General features: G+C 48.4%; 1 protein-coding gene across 8 annotated transcripts; it reads right to left on the bottom strand.

The window, feature by feature from the left end:
- Positions 1–928: 928 nt before the first annotated feature.
- LOC133144820 (potassium voltage-gated channel subfamily KQT member 4) lies at positions 929–16,089 on the bottom strand. Of its 8 annotated transcripts, XM_061267774.1 has the most exons (16): positions 15,523–16,089; positions 9,489–9,579; positions 8,857–8,983; positions 8,607–8,782; positions 8,092–8,214; positions 7,891–8,001; positions 7,718–7,813; positions 7,562–7,650; positions 6,765–6,908; positions 6,307–6,327; positions 5,781–5,837; positions 3,813–4,045; positions 3,635–3,734; positions 2,776–2,907; positions 2,573–2,711; positions 929–2,472 (listed from the first exon to the last, which is right to left on the bottom strand). In XM_061267774.1, exons 1-16 carry the CDS (start codon positions 15,840–15,842, stop codon positions 2,266–2,268), a joined length of 2,166 nt encoding a protein of 721 aa, XP_061123758.1. In that variant the 5' UTR covers positions 15,843–16,089; the 3' UTR covers positions 929–2,265. The 8 variants fall into 8 exon arrangements, with proteins under 8 accessions (XP_061123758.1, XP_061123760.1, XP_061123761.1 ...); XM_061267776.1 differs by lacking the exon at positions 5,781–5,837; XM_061267777.1 differs by lacking the exon at positions 5,781–5,837 and having other exon boundaries at positions 3,813–4,042.
- Between the last annotated feature and the right edge of the window lie 974 nt (positions 16,090–17,063).

The following is a 17,063-nucleotide window of genomic DNA, read 5'->3' as shown; positions in this document are numbered from 1 at the left end:
CCCGGAATATTTGAGATACGCTATCAGCGTACGTCTGAGGAAGCAAAGGCAAAATAAACAAAGATTGTGAGCGAGACGCAACAAAATGAAAGGGATGCTTGAGACGTGATCAAGCATGAAAACGGTTTGAAGGTCAAAGGCAGCGGCACAGCTGAACTGGACATGAACCGTCAATAGTGGCAAAGCCAAGTGCCCGTACACGCAACGCCTGATTAGCTGCGCTCTTACACAAGAAGAGGGAACAAAAACAACTGGAAATCACAAATCGGCCGCATAACCAATTTCATTTGAAGGACACCCGAGAGGGAGTAAAGATGAAACCCCGCCTCAGGGTTCACCAACCTGTGAGGAGCTTCAAATGAAACAACCTCCACATTCAAGTATGCAATGCGGCCCTCTCGTTGCCGTCCGTCCCGGGGATCCTGCCACAGACAATCAAGTTCAGCGACCTCACGCTGACGAGCAAATTTAGACGTGCGTGAGCTGGTCAACTTACCAATTTGATGGCCTTGAGCTGCAACACCCCGTGCAAGAGGGACCATTTTTGCCGTTGGTAAACAGTTTAAAGTTGGAATGGTTTGAATCGATTAAGAAATATAGAAATTATAGAGAAAAAAAATTCGCATATTCGGAATTTTTGGTGGGAATTTTTACGATGAAAAGTTCCAAAGGTGAACTGAATGTGCTGAATGATTCCAAATGGGAACAATATTAATCCGTTTGTGATTGTCTGATTGTGGCCTTGAGAATTTGTAGTGAATATTTGGTAGCATTCTTTATGAGAACGTAGAGTTTCTGAAGCCTTGAAGAGTAGGAATGTGTGTTGAAATTGGAATTGTGAAAAGAAACATTTGGGGAAAACTGAATTTTTTGGAAGCGGAAAATGCTAATAAAATACAAAACAATCAAGTTGAAGGTGTTTACAGCATAGATTCTAAACATCTTTTATTGAAACAAATAAATTAATAAGACGTGAGCTAATTCTACTTTCGGCAGATGCACATCATCATCATCATCATCATCAGTGTGGAAATGGCCGACATCGGTGGAAGGTGGAAGACTGTCGTAGCGTAGCTTAGCATCGCTCTCTTAGCATCGTTCTCTTAGCATCGTTCTCTTAGCATCGCTCTCTTAGCATCGCTAGCTTAGCATCGCTAGCTTAGCATTTTATTGCTTTAATCGGTGTGATCACTATTGGAAGGACTGTGGAGCTGGAATGTAAAATTGGCGGCAAGTCAGTAATGGTGGCGGGGGGGGGGGGGTATGTAATGAGCGATCAAACGTGCAGAGAAAGTAAAAAAGAAAAAGAAAGACAGACATGCTTAGGCGGGCAATTGCTCGCTCGCTCTCGCACGCTTTTGGCGCCCTCCAGTGGCCTCAGAGGTAGTTGCGCCATGCGCTGTGTCAGGATTGGTCATGTCCATTTCATGAGGCACACTTGCTTGGACAGTACGAGATCCAATCAAATAAAATATAAAAGCTATGGGTATTAATTGTCTCAACTGCGGGTGTGGAACAATGCACATTTCTCTTAAGTAAATGAAGACAATTTAAAAAAAAAAAACTGAAATAGTTTACAGGGAGAATTAATTTGCCAAAATCTGGGTTTATGCAAAGTAATGTTTGTTAGCATAAATGCACGTTTTTAATTCATTAATCCACATTTAGTATCAAGAAAATCAAATAATCAATGTCCAATAAGCAAAATATGACAGCGCAGCAACTATACCGTAATTGGTTGTGGTGCGGCATTTACAAAGAATTTAGAGTTATTTGATTGGATCCCGATAGTTAGTGCAGGGCTAACTTCAACGATCAATTGGACAAGTCACTTGTGCTATCTTCATTTTTTGCCTTTTTTAAATTTACAACAGAATTACGTCCATGTGTGGGTCCTTCGAGAGAAGACGGAGTCGGCGCGACTGAAGGCACGCGTCACCCTAACAAGCACCGCCCTGACAAGTGCATTCGTCTTACCACATGCAATATCGTTCTCGGATGCCACAAATACGCAAACGTGGCTCCAGTGTGCGTGCATGATGCCAAACATGGTGCCATCAGTTCTTTTTTTTTAAGAGCCTTACATTCATCACAGTATCCTGAAAAGAGGATTTTTGTTTTGCTGCTATTCAGCTGGAGACCTTACCTGTGTGATTCCTGTTCAGTGTACCTTGAGGGACAAGTGAGCGTTGCTCCTCAAGAGGGGTGCACACTTGGCTCTCAGCCCCCCCCCCCCCTCCTCCCCCACCCAAAATAAAGGTCTGGCTAGGATTCCAGGGCGGCGCTGTCGGACTGCGAGAGCGTGTTGGCCGAGGGGAAGAGGTCTCTTTGGTCGGTCGGGCTGTGGTAGTCCGACGTCATCTCGGCATCCAGCAGCAGAGAGGACAGCGCCAGCTGCGAAGACGAGCCTTTCTTCAGGCACGTCGAGTACAAGTTGAGCAAAAGGTCCAGCTTGTTTTCGATGGACTGAATCTGGACAAGGAGCCAAGCAGACCTATGTTGCACCATTCTTCTCCTTGCATACATATCATGACGCGGACAACCTTGAGGAGAGGCATTTGATTTCTTATACCTGTTTCTCCACTTTGACCACGCGTCCCATCATGCTGAGCTCGTCCAGGGAGTCCAGTTCCAGCGGGGTCTTTTCGCCCTTTTCCAGGCGTGCCTTCTTGTCGGCCTGGACGGCGCCTCGCCCGATGATCTGGTCCACCCTGGACGAGAGGGGATGCACATTCCTCAAACTCATCTCCTCCTTTCTTCGTCCTCGCAGCCTACCGCATCTGCAGGCTCTTAATGCGGCCCAGCATGTCCAGGTGTCCCGCCGAGTACTGCTCGATGACGTCTTTGACGTCATATGGACGCAGCGTCTCCTTGAACTTCCTCTTGGCCACCAGGAACTTCAAAATTCTGCCGACACGCAGGCAAAGAGAAACGTTCGTTGGGCGCTTCCTGACACATGACCCCACCCTCACCCCCACCAACTCACGAGTGAACAATAAAAGCCCCGCCGCCGAAGATTAATTAGAGTCTCCAATGACCTTATCGTTCACAAACAGGCTCATCAAAAAGAGCCAAGCGCAGATATTCTGACGATAAAGATGAGACATTTAGCTCATCAGGATTTGCCGCGTCAGCAAGTCAGGAAACGGCTTGAGCAGCCGTCGCACCATCGCGGCTACTAACGGACACTTCAAGAGAAGACAATAGACCTTCATGGACACGTCTGGCAGGCAAAAAAATAAGAATTTGGGGAAGAAACTTGAGCTCTTGTGAGTCGACATATTTGCAGCAAATGACAACCCGATCGACCAGATGAAAAAAAGAACCTTGCGCCAGTCAGCTTGCTTTTGACTTTCTCAATTTATTTTGCAATTCAGCAAAGGGCTGCTTGCGACTCGAGTGACCAACCCCCCCCCCCCCCCCCCCCTGCACTCATCTACCCGCTGACGCTTTGAAATGTAACACACGCATCGCTGTCTAGAAATGCCGGAAAAATGGACCGTTGGCAAGAAGGGCGGAAGGAACGAAAAAACACATACACAGGATGCACGACTTATTTCAAGGCGAGGCCGGACTAAAATCGGTCGACGGGACCAATGACGATTGTCTTGGGCAGAGGCTTCTTTTGACTAACCTGACGGCTCGAATGAGCGTCTTGACGGCGGGAATAACCTCGTCCATGGCCACGTCGCAGTAGCCTCTGTCCTCCACGCCGTCCTCACCCGGTACCTCGACTGCATGGGGACGCATGAAAGCGAGGTGAAGGAAGGAGAGGCGGGGGCACCAGTGGCGCCGGCGATGGATGCACCTACCATCTACGGGGGGGCGGGCCTTGAGCCGCAGCGAGGTGCGGAAGCGAGTGCGGTCATTGAAGCTCCAGCTCTTCTGCACCTTCCCGGGGCTGGCCGCGTCAGGGACGTTCTCCTGGCTGGGCGAGCGCCTCACAGCCGGACCCGGTGCCTGGGGCGACGACGCCTTGCCGCGGATCACCTGCGCCGAGCGGGAGTTATTCATCCGGAGCCTGTCCCGGAAGCCGAGTTTACTGCTGGGGAGCGACAGGGCGAGAAGGGGTTAGCTGGGTTTAGCATGGAGGTGCTCCCCCCCCCCCCCCTTTTCGGGATCGCTGGGCCCATGCTGCAAAGAACAGGGTGCAAGGCGGCCGTCACTTCAACCATTTCGACATGTTCGTGTTAATTCGACTGGACTTTCAGACTTGTTTCGTTACAGCTCACGATTGTTTTTTGGTCCCGTTGGGATGGGAACGTCCATGCGTCTAATAAAAGGGATAAAAGTTGGGTTACAAACTGGGAATGCTGGCAAACAAGCAAGAAGCCGAGCACAGAGCACGTCATCCAAAAAGTGTCGCCACGGCAATGGCTGACTGATCTTATATCATGACTCAAGAAAATGCCGTCAAGAATACAAAAAAACGCTCCCTTAATCCCATGGTTGGAGAGATTAGGCATCCAAATCACTTCAAAGTGCACACGAGCAAACACACGCACGCTTGCAATAAAAGCGGTGAACAAAAACGCACCGTCGCGACATTCCGAAAGCGCCGTCACGCAGCCCTCCATTAGCGACACGCCTTTTCGCAGAGGCGCGTGTTTTATTGGATGAAACCGCGATACGCTCGCCGGCAATTTTCACCAGTGGGCTGTGAAAGGCAGTGCATGATGATTCAGAACATGGCCACACAAATGCAGGTTCAGCATTAGAAAAAATCTACACCCCCCCCTGATCCAATGCCAGTGTTTGGGGGCAATCTGTGTTTGTTAAGTTTGCTCCCGCATTGGTGTGGGCAAGGGCCAGGTGGAGCTTGAGATGATTTTTGGTGGCAAATGTCCATGCAAAGAGAAACATTAGTGCACTTAAGAGCTTGTAAATAATAAAGAAAGAAAAGTGAGGCATGCTGAATGATTTATACGTCATGCAGGCCTGCTTCCTATTAGACATGCCGGACCGGTCACACTTGTAAAACAGCATACACACGCGCGGGTTCAGCACATGCGTTTTATACGTTGAAGCTTTCGCTGCTTAATTATTCAAGAGTGGCGGCGGCGAGCCGACACAAAACAAAGTCAGCGCGTTAAAAGATTATTTGTTTGAGTTCCATGTTCACGGACCAGAGATCAGTGTGATTTTGTCTCATCGTGCAAAAGCCTTGTGGATGTGGAAATATTATTTCATCAAAAAGGGATTGAAATTTGTTGTTCTTCCCTGTAACACTGCATAGATTTGTAAATTGTCGTCAATTTTTTGTTTTATTTTCTATTGAAACTAAGGAATTTAAAATATATATATTTATATATATGTATATATATATTTATTAAACCATACTTAAAATACTTATTTTTATTGTAATTGAATGTAAAAACTAAACCATTTAGTAAAAGTTTAAAAAGAAAAAAAATATTAAAACATACTTAAAATATTTATCTTTATTGTAATTGAACGTAAAAACAATGCCATTTAGTAAATATAATTTTTGGGATAAAATGCTATTTCGATTAGATTAGTGAATTAAATACACATATCTTTTTATTTATTAATATGACAATTTCAATCAAGTAATCATGTTTGCTATTTTGTTGTTGCGTCTAATCATATACTATAATGTCATACTACAAGTCTTCATCGCTTAGCATTTCCTCATTCAGGCCTGATTTTCTCCGCAAATTGAGACTGACAGATCTGGTCCGCCAAAACGGTACAACAGGCAAGGCGTGTGTGAATGTTAAAGGTCAAATGTGTATGGGGCACAGGCCGCGCACAGATACCTCTGCTTGCGTCCGGCATGAATCCGGAAGAGACCTCGCTTTTTTGCGAGGACTTGACTGGAGGAGGAGACACACATGGCAGAGAGGGTGAGGAGGGTGGGTAGAGGGATGTGTGGAGGGGAGGGGGTGCAGGTGAAGTGGCAAGTGAGGGACGGGGGTGGTGGTCTAAATATTCCAAATAGCCTTAAAACTGCCAAATGCACACTGATTGGACACTGCATTGGGCATACCTGCTACTTTTGCAATCTAATTTAATAATCTATTCTAAAAAGATGTTTTTAATGTTTTGTCCAATAACTGCACTCCAAACGGCAGTTTTTGGCCACTTTTGGACAAGTGTTGGTGAGGGGGGGGGGGGGGGGGGGGTTCTGGTCATGCGCGACACCTCCAGAGTATATCCATTAACAACAATTCCTCCAACCCGCCAGCAATATTTGAGGCTATCACACAATCTTCAACCACTGCAAGTTAAAACGCTCCAAGGCTCGGTGCACCAAAATGGAGGCTGAGGACATGAAGCACAAACCTGCACGGCGCTTCTGGCCTCCTGGGGACACGACAAGGAGGCAAGCATTTGGGTGGGTGTCATGGTGGTGGCCACAAAGACAACAAAAGGGGAGAAAAGTGAAAAGAGTGAGGTTGATGATGATGAAGAACACAAAGATGGACACAACGCAGCGACACTGCAAAAACTCAACCAATACTTATCATTTCAAATTGAATTCTTTGTTTTGCCACTTGTTTTGCCACTTCCATCGATATTTGGAGTAACAAGTCATAAAACCTTCTTTTGGCAGCCAATTGTGCTTTAATTCCTCATTTGATTCCTTTTTTTGATTTTTTTTTAAGCTCGTTTTTTGCAGCATCTAGTCAACACAGTTAGCGCGTTACATCGCCGTTAGACGCACAGCAACGCAAGCTCGGGTGTGTACGTGTGCGAGTGTGTGTTTCCCTGTCACATGGGCAACGGTGCGAGGTGCGTACCTGTCCCCCGACATATAGGGGGCGCTGTAGGGCCGCAGCCCTGACAGCTGCGTGTGATGGAAGTTGGCGCTGTATGGCGGCGGCGGCGCCTTCTTGCTGGCGTTCCGCTGCCGCTGGAGGTGACTGTACAGTAGCGTCAATTCTCTGACGGCCACGTGCACAAATAAACATAAAACATGACAAATTCAACATAATGACAAACAAACTAAAAAAAAAAACAACGACAGGGAATGCAGAAGGCAAAATCAAAAGAGGCCACAATCAGGCTCAAAGGAAGATGCACAACAGAGAAGACACCTACAGTGGAACCACAAGACACGCCAATTGTGCAATACGTAAACATTGACAAAAAGTCACGTTAACAATTCTAAAATTAAAATTTGGAATTCACACGGTGGTGACCCAACATCTTAAGCTAAAGCCTAATTTTGTTTTTTTTGCATCTTGGTGGACCTTGGTGGTTGCACTGCATACATATTTGCCGTGTTTCTCTGCGCTCACTCTCTTTTTCAGCAAATTAATGAAATTAATGGCAAGGGAGGGGGGGGGCAGAATGTCAGAAAGTAAATCAAACTGAATCAAATATGGGAGATAATCCACCGTTGTGAGGAAGATCATTAAAAGCAGGAGTCAGTTGGGGGGGATGGACTGTGTATGTGCACTACAGTGTGCGTGTGTGTGTGTGTGTGCGCATGTGTCTGCACGAGCGTGGCAGCTAACGCTACAACACGTGCGCGTCCAAAACGCGCGAGCGAGCGTAGGCGAGCCGGCCGGCCGGGCCGAGCGGCGCGCGTTACCTGAAGGAAGGTAGCATGCTGTCGTAGAAGTACCAGGTGGCCGTCAGGTACGAGTGCTTGGCGTCAGTCGAGTACAGACGCCACGCCGCCTGCATGGGCGTCATACATGTGTTTACACGCCGAGTCCTGCCCACGTCGCGCTTTTGCAGCTGTTACCTGGATGAGGTTCGCGGCTGGCATGCGGCGCTTCTCAAAGTGCTTCTGGCGGTGCTCCTCCTGAACTTTCAAGGCAAAGCCCGAGCCGAGAATTCCCTAAAAAAAAATAAAAAATAAAATATGAATAAATAAGAGCGAGGGGTAGAGGGCAAATAATCATCTTCATGACTGACAGCGGGCAGGGCAAAGAAGGAAACGCCCAGGAGAGCAAAGCCGGCCGCCAGCAGACGACCCTGCCACGTGCGGGGGATCTTGTCGCCGTAACCGATGGTGGTCAATGTGATCTACGTGACAAACACAAACATGCATAGCAAGTACATATTTTACCATTTTTGAACTCTTGACTTTCTCCAAAAGCCAGCCGCACTACTCACAATTCCCCACCAGAGGGAGTCTGCGTAGTTGCTGAAGTCGGTGTTGTCCTTCTCGGCCTGGTAGACCAGGAAGGAGGCGAAGATGAGCACCAGGAAGCCAATGTACCACGCCGTGAACAGCTCCTGCCGGATCGAGCCATGCACGCAAAGTCAGCACATGCCGCCATCCATCCATCCATCATCGGCGTCGGAACGCCGCGCTCATCATTTCCCGACACGCCTTCCTCCTCATCAGCACAAACGCCGGTCGCCAAACGAGCCTTCCGCTGGACTTTGGCCTCGGTAACAACGGAAGGGCCGCCCGTGGCTTATTCTTCAGCTTTCATCCCATTAAGTGGCCATTAGGAAGGCCGTAATCGTTACCGTCAGCGTTCGCGATCACTCCTGTCAAAATCTTGAGTCCGCTCGCTTAATGCTAATGATAACGCTAACGGCGGCCCCCTTTTTCATGGGGATGCCAATTGCCGGTGTTTACACGGCGTCATCACCATGGCCCCGGTATCACAAGTGGTTACCTTGCTGTGAGCGTAGACGACGGATCCCAACAGCTTCCAGGTGCCCCCCCGCCGGTCCATGCGCACCATGCGCAGGATCTGCAGGAAGCGCATGCTACGCAGCGCCGACGTGGCGAAGATGTTGCCCTGCGTGCCGGCCGCAATCACCGCCAGCGACGCCACAAACACGATGAAGTCTGCCAAACAGAAGAAGACATCAAAAGGGCAACCCAAAGAGGGGCCTGGAAGATTCCGCCGCCGGCTGACCCACCGATGACGCAGAAGGGCTTGCGGGCGAAGCGCAGCCGACCCTGCCAGCCGCGATATCGGCAACAGCAACCCGCCGCCCAGATCCTGATGAAGTACTCCAGGCCAAACACCACGATCATCACAAACTCCTGCCAAACAACACAGCCTGGCAAAGTCAGCATGCACACTGGCTCGGCCCAAAATACAACCAGTAGACAAGAAAGGGGGGAGCGCGGCAAGCGCGAGAGGTAGCCGGGCGGGCAACGGTCGCCGGAGGGGAGGCCGCTTGCCATCAAGAGCTCGAATCATGGCAGCGAAGATTATTATGGGATAGCGATTAGGATTAGCGGATGGGCTCTGTCATTTCCTGCTCGCTCAACAGCACCTGAATCCCCCGCGCTGCTTAGTCGGCGCTCTGCAAACAATGACCATGCTACACAATGTGTGTGTGTGCGCGTGTGCGTGTGTTCACACACCTTCTTTAAGGTGAACTTCAAGCGCTTTTCAAGCACTTTCAGATGTTAAGCTTTTAATCTTGCAACTGCGCTCAATCACGAGTTCTACACCATTAAACATAAAACATATTTTTTCAAGTGCGAGAGGAAACGCGTGTGTGTGCATGTGTAGGTGTGTGTGTCTGGGCACGGGTGTTACCAGTATGAAAAGGCCCTGGTTGGCGACCCTTTGGTGTTCGGGGATGGTGGAGAAGACGGACAGCACCAAGCAGCTGAAAACCAGCAGAAAACTGGAACACACAAGACACCCACAGCATTTTTGTCATCAACGTCATCATCGTCAACACCGTCGTCGGTGTTCAAAGTGCTTGAATGAAGTAGTGGCCACTTCAAGTGGAGACTAAAACAGGGCATAAATTTTGCTTCCATTACGCGGTCTACTTGGCGGCTCGCTGGCGTTAGCGTAAACAACGAGACAGCAGCTGAGAGCTTTTTGTTTTTCATCCCGACACTTTTTTATCCCTCGGAAGAAGTTTGCAGGAAGGTCGCTGCCGGAGTGGAAAGTTTGCGTTCCAGCCAGCTGGCAGCAGCAAACGCGAGCAAAGTACGAGTGCACACAACAGCACCGCAAAAAACACACACCAAAAATAAAACTAAAAAATAAATGATCATTTGGGCTATTTTGGAGCTTGTTTGTTTATTTGTTTCTCATCTTGCGTTCTGGTCTGATTTGATCTGCACAATGTCGACTTTGCAAAGCAATGTGAAGTTTTGACAACAAAGCGTTGCAAATGCAATTTGGCTACCTGATTGCTTGATGGACACCACGCCGGCGAGGAAGGGGGCGAGGCGGCTTTTATCGTCATTTTGCCGCCGCTCTCACGTTACCCCGTGAAAATTTCCCAGAGACATTAACATGCACGCCACGATGGCGTGCGCGCCAATTTGATTCAATTAAGTGTGAATGATGAGGAAGAACCGTGGCCTGCATACATGTGTGCGTGTGTGAAAGGGGATTGCGGGACGGGATGCCAAACAACAACGCTACTGCACATTTGCGTCAAATCAAGGTGACTTTCCAAACTGCACAAAAAACAAAAGCAAAGGGAAAAATTACCACACTAACAAAAAATATGAGACGTTAAGTGCTTTGTTCCAAAAGTGCTGAGTAAGCAAGTGCTGGAGCACCCCCCTTCATCTCCCAGGAAGATGGAGAGGAAGTAGGAGGAGGAGGTGAAAGGGTGGTGCTGTGTTTGTTAGCTGACGCGACTTAAAAAAAAAAAAGGTTTTCCTGGGAGCTCCCATGAACGCCGATTAACAATTTATTTGCAGGAGAACCCACAACATGGGCGTTTGGCATCGCGGCGTGGTCAAACATGCTACATGCTAACAGCCAATTAGTTTGCGGTGGTGTGGAAAGGCACGGAAACAAAATGGCAGTCCGCCAGACAAGTTCACGCCGTGGGTGGGAGGGGCTTCTGTTGAGTGGAAACTACGTGAAAGGGGCTTCGCAGAAACACCACTAACTGCAGAAACCTTTGTGCGTTAAAAAAGCCGTCGCTGTTGTTTTGGTGCCGTCAGATGTTGCGCGATGGTGCCGGTTAAAATGTCAGCGGCGGGCAGTCCCCCGGGTAATTGGCCGCCTGCCGCGAACAATACGGTGGATAAATGTCAGGGACACTTTCAGCTTTGTCGGCAACATTCGTATGACAGGTTGCGTGTGTGAGGAAGCGTTTCATTGTGAGCTCACACAGCTCTCCAACTGCTGCAATCAAAGCTTCTTTTGCACACATGCTGCAAAATGGAGGAGCTCATTCAAGGCCATGCATGTAGGCCAAGAGGTCACGGCGGGTCACAGTGCTGTTAGCTTTAGCATCAGAGCTAATGTTGCAGACAAAAACATCAACTCTATCTTTTATCCTTGAAATGATTTCAATCTTTGTGCTTTTTAACAAGGAATTGTTGTCTGACGGCAGCTGAAACGGAAACGATGATTGTGTCCTTGTGCAAATCGGGCATTTTTTAACGTGCTTAATTACGACTGGTCGTTAACATTTTCTCTTGACACGTTGCAGGATGAACGCACACATGCGTCGACGCACGCACATTTACCCGATGTGCACTTGCCGCTCTGGACACACACACACACACGCGCACACACACACGCACACACTCAAACACATGCAGAAAGACACTCACTCAAACGCACTCACTCACAGAGACACACTTCCAATCACACACACATACACACACACAAAGATAGACAGACAGACACGCATGCAGCAGGCAGGCCTTATAAATCCCGTCCCGGTGCGTTGTGATTGTGTTTGAGGCCGGTCGTCATGGTGCCGCTTCCTGGCGTGTTTACAGTGAGCGCCACCATAAATTAAGACCATCTCAACAACACTTAAGCACGTGGGCGCAAAAGCGGCCCAGGCGCCTGGACTGAGGCCTTTGCCTTCGCAGGACGCGCAAACGTCTCTAAAAGGCCAGCAAGACGGACGCCGCCTCTTGATGGAAGTTGATGGAAAAAAAAAAACGCACGCACGCACGTGCTCTAATGGAGGTTCTCGTGAGCGTGTGTGACAAAGATGCTGACACGGGAATACAGCACAGCACGCTTTTCACGGCAATGTCAACTAATACGAGCGCATACGCGTGTGGTTCATGTCATCCTGTGAGCAGAGCAGTAGAAACAACAACAAACACGGCAGCAGCACGTTGAAGACCTCCACTGAGGCTTAAGATCACTAAACGGGTCACAAAGGCCATCTTGCGCCTGGGCCTGTCGCTGCAACTGGTTTGTCACATCATCCATCTGGAGACGCGACACTTAAGCCGTGCCGCCTAAACGGGTCTGAAGTGGCACAGGTGGCGAACGACTCATCGCTCGCGTAAACAATCCAGTCACCGTTCCTCGTCAAAATGTTTTGTCTGTTCCCAGCTTGTCACCGTCGCGGCTTTAGCAATGACGTGGGTGGTGGGGGGCCTGATTTAAAGCCGTGTGAGAACCAAAACACGGGCAGTAGTAAGGAGAACAGAACTCCCACAACGGCTGAGAGCTGTCGGATCGAGAAAGAGCTTGGGGAATGCTGATCATCCGAGCCAGAACTTCCACCTCCTTTTTAAATCTTGGACATGCAAGTATTAGGCACCTCGCCTTGCGGGAGGGTCGAGGTCTCTCCGAGACACGTTTTAGCCCTGAAAGGAGAAATGAAGGCAGAAGACGCGCGGGGGCGGAGCATGCCGACACGTCAACAGCGCGGCTACTCGGCAATGTTGGCGTCCCCGGAAAACTTTACTCCTAATTCACGTAGTCATTCATCAGCCGGCGGAAGATCCCTTCGTGACCGCCTTTAATCCCGGTGGAATACGGACTCGACGGGTGCGGGGACATGTATCGTATTTTTTTAGGTGGGGTAAAAACAGACCCCCCTGTTTTACTTGGCACAGAGTTAAAACCGGCGCGAGACGGTGAGGTAGCATGGGAGGGAGAACGGCTGGTCAATTAGAGTGGGAAGCCCGGCTAATGAGAGATCCAGGAAGAGCCAGCCAGCGAGCAGCTAAAGGCACGGGGCTCATAAAGCATCGTTAATGGAGCAGAATTTACACCGGCCGCAGACTTCAACACATCAAATGAAAATATGGCCACTTAAAAATGCATAAAAGCACAAAATGAAACCCAAAAAAAGTCATTTCGAGACATCATCATCCTGCCTGTGAATTTTGATTTTTTTTTATAACCTTACTCCTATTTTATTTAATACTAGATTTCTATGTTTACTATTACTATTTGTTTACTCATTTATTAGTTGATTTGTGATTATTTATATGATTTTACGAGCACGTTTCTGCAACAAAAAGGGAACGCATCCTTTCCTGTTTGTGCCCGCCAGCAACATTTAGAATGTTTTTGCACGCCGCCGCAGTTGCGAGTAAGTGTGCACGGAGGCTTCTGTTGAGACTTTCTCCCAGTTCATCTATAAATACGGGGACTTTGGCTTCAAGCTTTCCTAAACACACACACAGTGAGGGAGCGTAGGCCATAAAAGGTGACAGGGGATGTTTTCCAAAGACTGACAGCGACTTACTTTGCGCGATTGCAATGGAGGAGACGTTAACTATCATCCGGTAGTTTTTCAACAACTAGACGACACGATCACGCCGAGAACCAGGAACCGTCGCAAGTGTTAACACGACGCCGAGGTAGAAAGTCGCTATAAAAATGAATAAGAGTTGAACTCCGTAACTCGCCCCAATCAATAATTCATGGTCACTCTATTTACGCCTGTCAATCAATCACTTATCAATCACAAGATCACGGCTGGCATCTCATCCACAGGAGCACTTTTTTGTTTAGTTGGGACGGATTTAGCATGGTCTCAAGGAACGAGGCGGGCAGAGCGATGGGTTCATGTGACGCGCTGTATGCGGCCCTGGGTGAAGGGTCAAAGGTGAACGCAAACATTGACCATCCCTCAAGAGAACCTCCTGTCTTCCTGATATTTGGGGCCATTCAACTTGCGTAAAAAGTCTGCACACCCATTGTTCATGAAACAAACAAAATCATGTCAAACATTTTTTTAGCAGGATTATGGCTGATACATTTTAAAAGTCAATGGAAAAAACCGACCAGAACACCTAAAGTTTAGTTGGAGGGTATCCTGCAGTTGATTGATTTAAAAAGGAGGGGTGTGTAGACTTTTTATAGCCAGCGTACCATAAGACCGGGCCGAAATGTCGGAAACACTTTTTAAGTGGACTTCAAGTGATCTCTTCAAATAAACGTGCCGATTTTACTGCCACTCAAGTGGAGCAACACAACCCGACACGTGTAGACTGATTTGGGAAAACCATAGTGTGGTTTAGCAGATGGCATTCTGATTGGATGTTTGGAACAATTTTTTTTTTTTTTACCATTTTTAATTGCTTGAATGTTATATCCATTGTAGTACAACCATCTTTGTGTGTTGAAAAACAAAGCCCAGCTCATCGTTTTGGAATTTAGAACTGCTGAGCTCTAATTGGCACAGTAGATGCCATGACATCACTGCTGATCATGTTGCATTTGCCAATGTTTCCCAAATCAACAGTTTAGACAAAATTAGTTGCTAGACGCCTCACTGCAAATGGATGGCTGAAGATAGTGCTGCACTCCTCCACAGTAGAAATTCAATTAGCAAAGCTCAAAGCCGCTTTAACCAGGCTTTGCTATGACCCCCCCCCCCCCCCCAACTATGTCTGTGTATGTTCTTCTGTGGGTTTTAGCTTGTATTTTTTTTTAAATCTTTTTATTCTAATTCTTTTTTATCTCATGCGCGGATCGGTTGGCACTTTTTAAATTTCGTTGTACATGTGACAATGACAAATAAAGATCTATTCTATTCTATTCTCAACTTGTGGTTCTGACCCAACATAATAGGACTCTCAATATGCGCTTCCCCGGCATGTGAAACCGGATCCCGGCGGGCTCGCAAAAAACAAAGTCCGTGATTTCCCTGAGTGGTGGCATCAGCGCGGGGGCGGCAGCTGCTCGGGGCATTCGCGGGTTGGCATACGGGTACATGTATGCCAAAGGACAACTGTTGCTCCGGCCTGACAAAGACAAAGCAACGCTAGCTGACACACTTTACAAATAAGTGGTGAGTGAACTTTGACTTTCGCCGGGCGCTTGATGGCCATGCTGACGCAGCGTTTTTCATTTGACAAGGACATTAAAAAGACGACTTCATCGTGCTCACGCTGAGCAATGTCCTGACTTTATGAATGTCAACAATGACCATGTAGGCTACAAAGGCCAATTGGATTTTCTGGGGTCAAATTCAATTGAAAACTTTGCTTCCAACTATGGAAATGGTTTGGTTTTAAGTGGCCTCCCATCATAGCTTCACACCAAAACAATTAAAGGACAAATTCTGCGTCTTGACCAGTGGACAAAATTGCAACCTGACGTGCGTTCGGACTTTTGCGAACCCAAAGAAAGGTTTCTATGCTATGTTGTGAGAGGCTGCATGATTTCTTAGCCTCATCAATTCTATCGGAATGGATTGATTTTAATGTCTCAAATTTCCCCACGTGATTTCATTGTGGAAATTGAAGAGCGGAGATCCTGCGGAGATGACGCATGGCTGGGATGCTGCCGGCGTAATTGGAAGAAACGTCAAACTGCACGTGATTGGACTTTTTCTTTTTTTTCTCGCGTCTTAAGTGTGTAAAAAGGAGACTATACTCACATGAAGACGTGATAGATGAAGGCCCATCCCCGTGGTCGTTCCAGAATGTTATACAAGTAGTTTTGCAGTTTGCGGAAGCGCTTGCTGGTCTGGGACGCGCTGGCCCGGGGCCCCGGGGGTCCGGGCAACGGCGTACCCAGCAGCCCAGTCCGGTGCGACGGCAAGCTGCGCTCTGGGGTGGATGGCTCGCTGCGCTCCGTGTGCACGGCGGTGAGCGCCACGAACTCGACGCGTCGCTCGTCACCGGCGCCCGGTGGCGGCGATGGCGGCGGCGGCGCCAGCATTCGAACGCCGCCGTTGTTGGACGGGCTCCCCAACATCAACGTCTCAGGGGGGCAAAGTTGGGCTCCATCCGAGAACACTCCGCACTCAAAACACAAAAGCACGCGTGGAGGTTTGTTTTTGTTCCCTTGCTTGAACGACTTGAGTCAAGTTACAGTCGCCAAGGGAAGCGTCCGGACACGCGTGGCGCGACCTGCAGACTTCATGATGCCTGCTTGCTTGCTTGCTTGCTGGTTTGGAGATAGTGGCGCGCGCTTCCGTCCACTTTGAGCGAGTCCAGACCAGGTGGAGAAGGGAGGGTTGCGCGCACGTCAGCCTATCGTCGCTCCGCCTGCCCGGTGGAGTGCGCGCGTCGTTATGCACTCGCGCCAAAGTCAGTAAAAGAAACTACGACATAATTTGAATAATTAAAATAAGATTAAGAAATTAAGTGAATGCGCCTTAATAACAAATTTATAATATTTCCGTTTACATCCATCCATCCATTTTCTATACCGCTTTTTTTTTTTGCGGGCTCTGGTGTTGGGGATTGTGTGTGTGCGTGTGTGCGTGTGTGCGTGCGTGTGTGCGCGCGCGAGGGGAAGGGGGTACTTTCAACATGCAACGACCTTGTTACTTCACACGCGACAGATGTCGTGCATGCTTTTTAAGTGTGGAGAAGGCCGGGGGGGGGGGGGGGGGGTGTCTTGGGGTCAGTTTTATCAATGTCAAGGGGAGCAGACCTTCACACACTGAAGTTTTCAAGGATGCCTCAAAGAAACTAAATGGTTTCTTCCAAAGAAAATGTCAGACTTTCGCTGTTGTCTCTGGCTAGTGCTCTTGATTGTGCTACTGGGCCAAACCAAAATGGCTGAACTTCTGTGCGTTTTTTCTGTGGTTTTTTTTTGTATATAGCCTTTTGAGATTTTGTGGGTCTATCCATGTCAATCAAATTTCAGGTACTTAAGTTAAACTGACTTTAACTTCACCATTGACTAATCATAGATCGTAAATTATCAGTGGAGCGACTTATCTCATGCACTTTACGATGTGCGCAGAGTGCCAAGCAGCGGCTTCTATTCTAATCTGAGGAACATTTCCTTCACCTTTGCTCTGCAGAAAGTCATTGTGAGCGGAGGGGGCGTCGCAGAAGCAACAGAAACAGGTGTTGTGTGCCTGGCTTGGGAGTGCTGGTGGTGGTGGGGCACAGAGTACAACAGCAGCCTCCTCGCAAGACCAAAATGCACACCCGGGCGCCATCGAGATCACCTGTCAAGTGG

Source organism: Syngnathus typhle, linkage group LG20 (genome assembly GCF_033458585.1).
Source record: "Syngnathus typhle isolate RoL2023-S1 ecotype Sweden linkage group LG20, RoL_Styp_1.0, whole genome shotgun sequence".
Classification (NCBI taxonomy): Eukaryota; Metazoa; Chordata; class Actinopteri; order Syngnathiformes; family Syngnathidae; genus Syngnathus; species Syngnathus typhle.
The sequence above is the reverse complement of the archived record's forward strand: the minus strand, read 5'-3'. Positions and strand labels throughout refer to the sequence as shown.

What these genes read in the sequence shown, in the direction of transcription:
- LOC133144820 (XM_061267774.1), bottom strand. Translation starts at nt 15,842, where the DNA reads ATGTTGGGGAGCCCGTCCAACAACGGCGGCGTTCGAATGCTGGCGCCG. An exon ending in CAAGCCCTTCTGCGTCATCG is followed by an intron (nt 8,783 to 8,856) that starts GTGGGTCAGCCG and finishes TCTGTTTGGCAG; the next exon opens with ACTTCATCGTGTTTGTGGCG. An exon ending in TGGTCAAAGTGGAGAAACAG is followed by an intron (nt 2,473 to 2,572) that starts GTATAAGAAATC and finishes CTCCTTGTCCAG; the next exon opens with ATTCAGTCCATCGAAAACAA.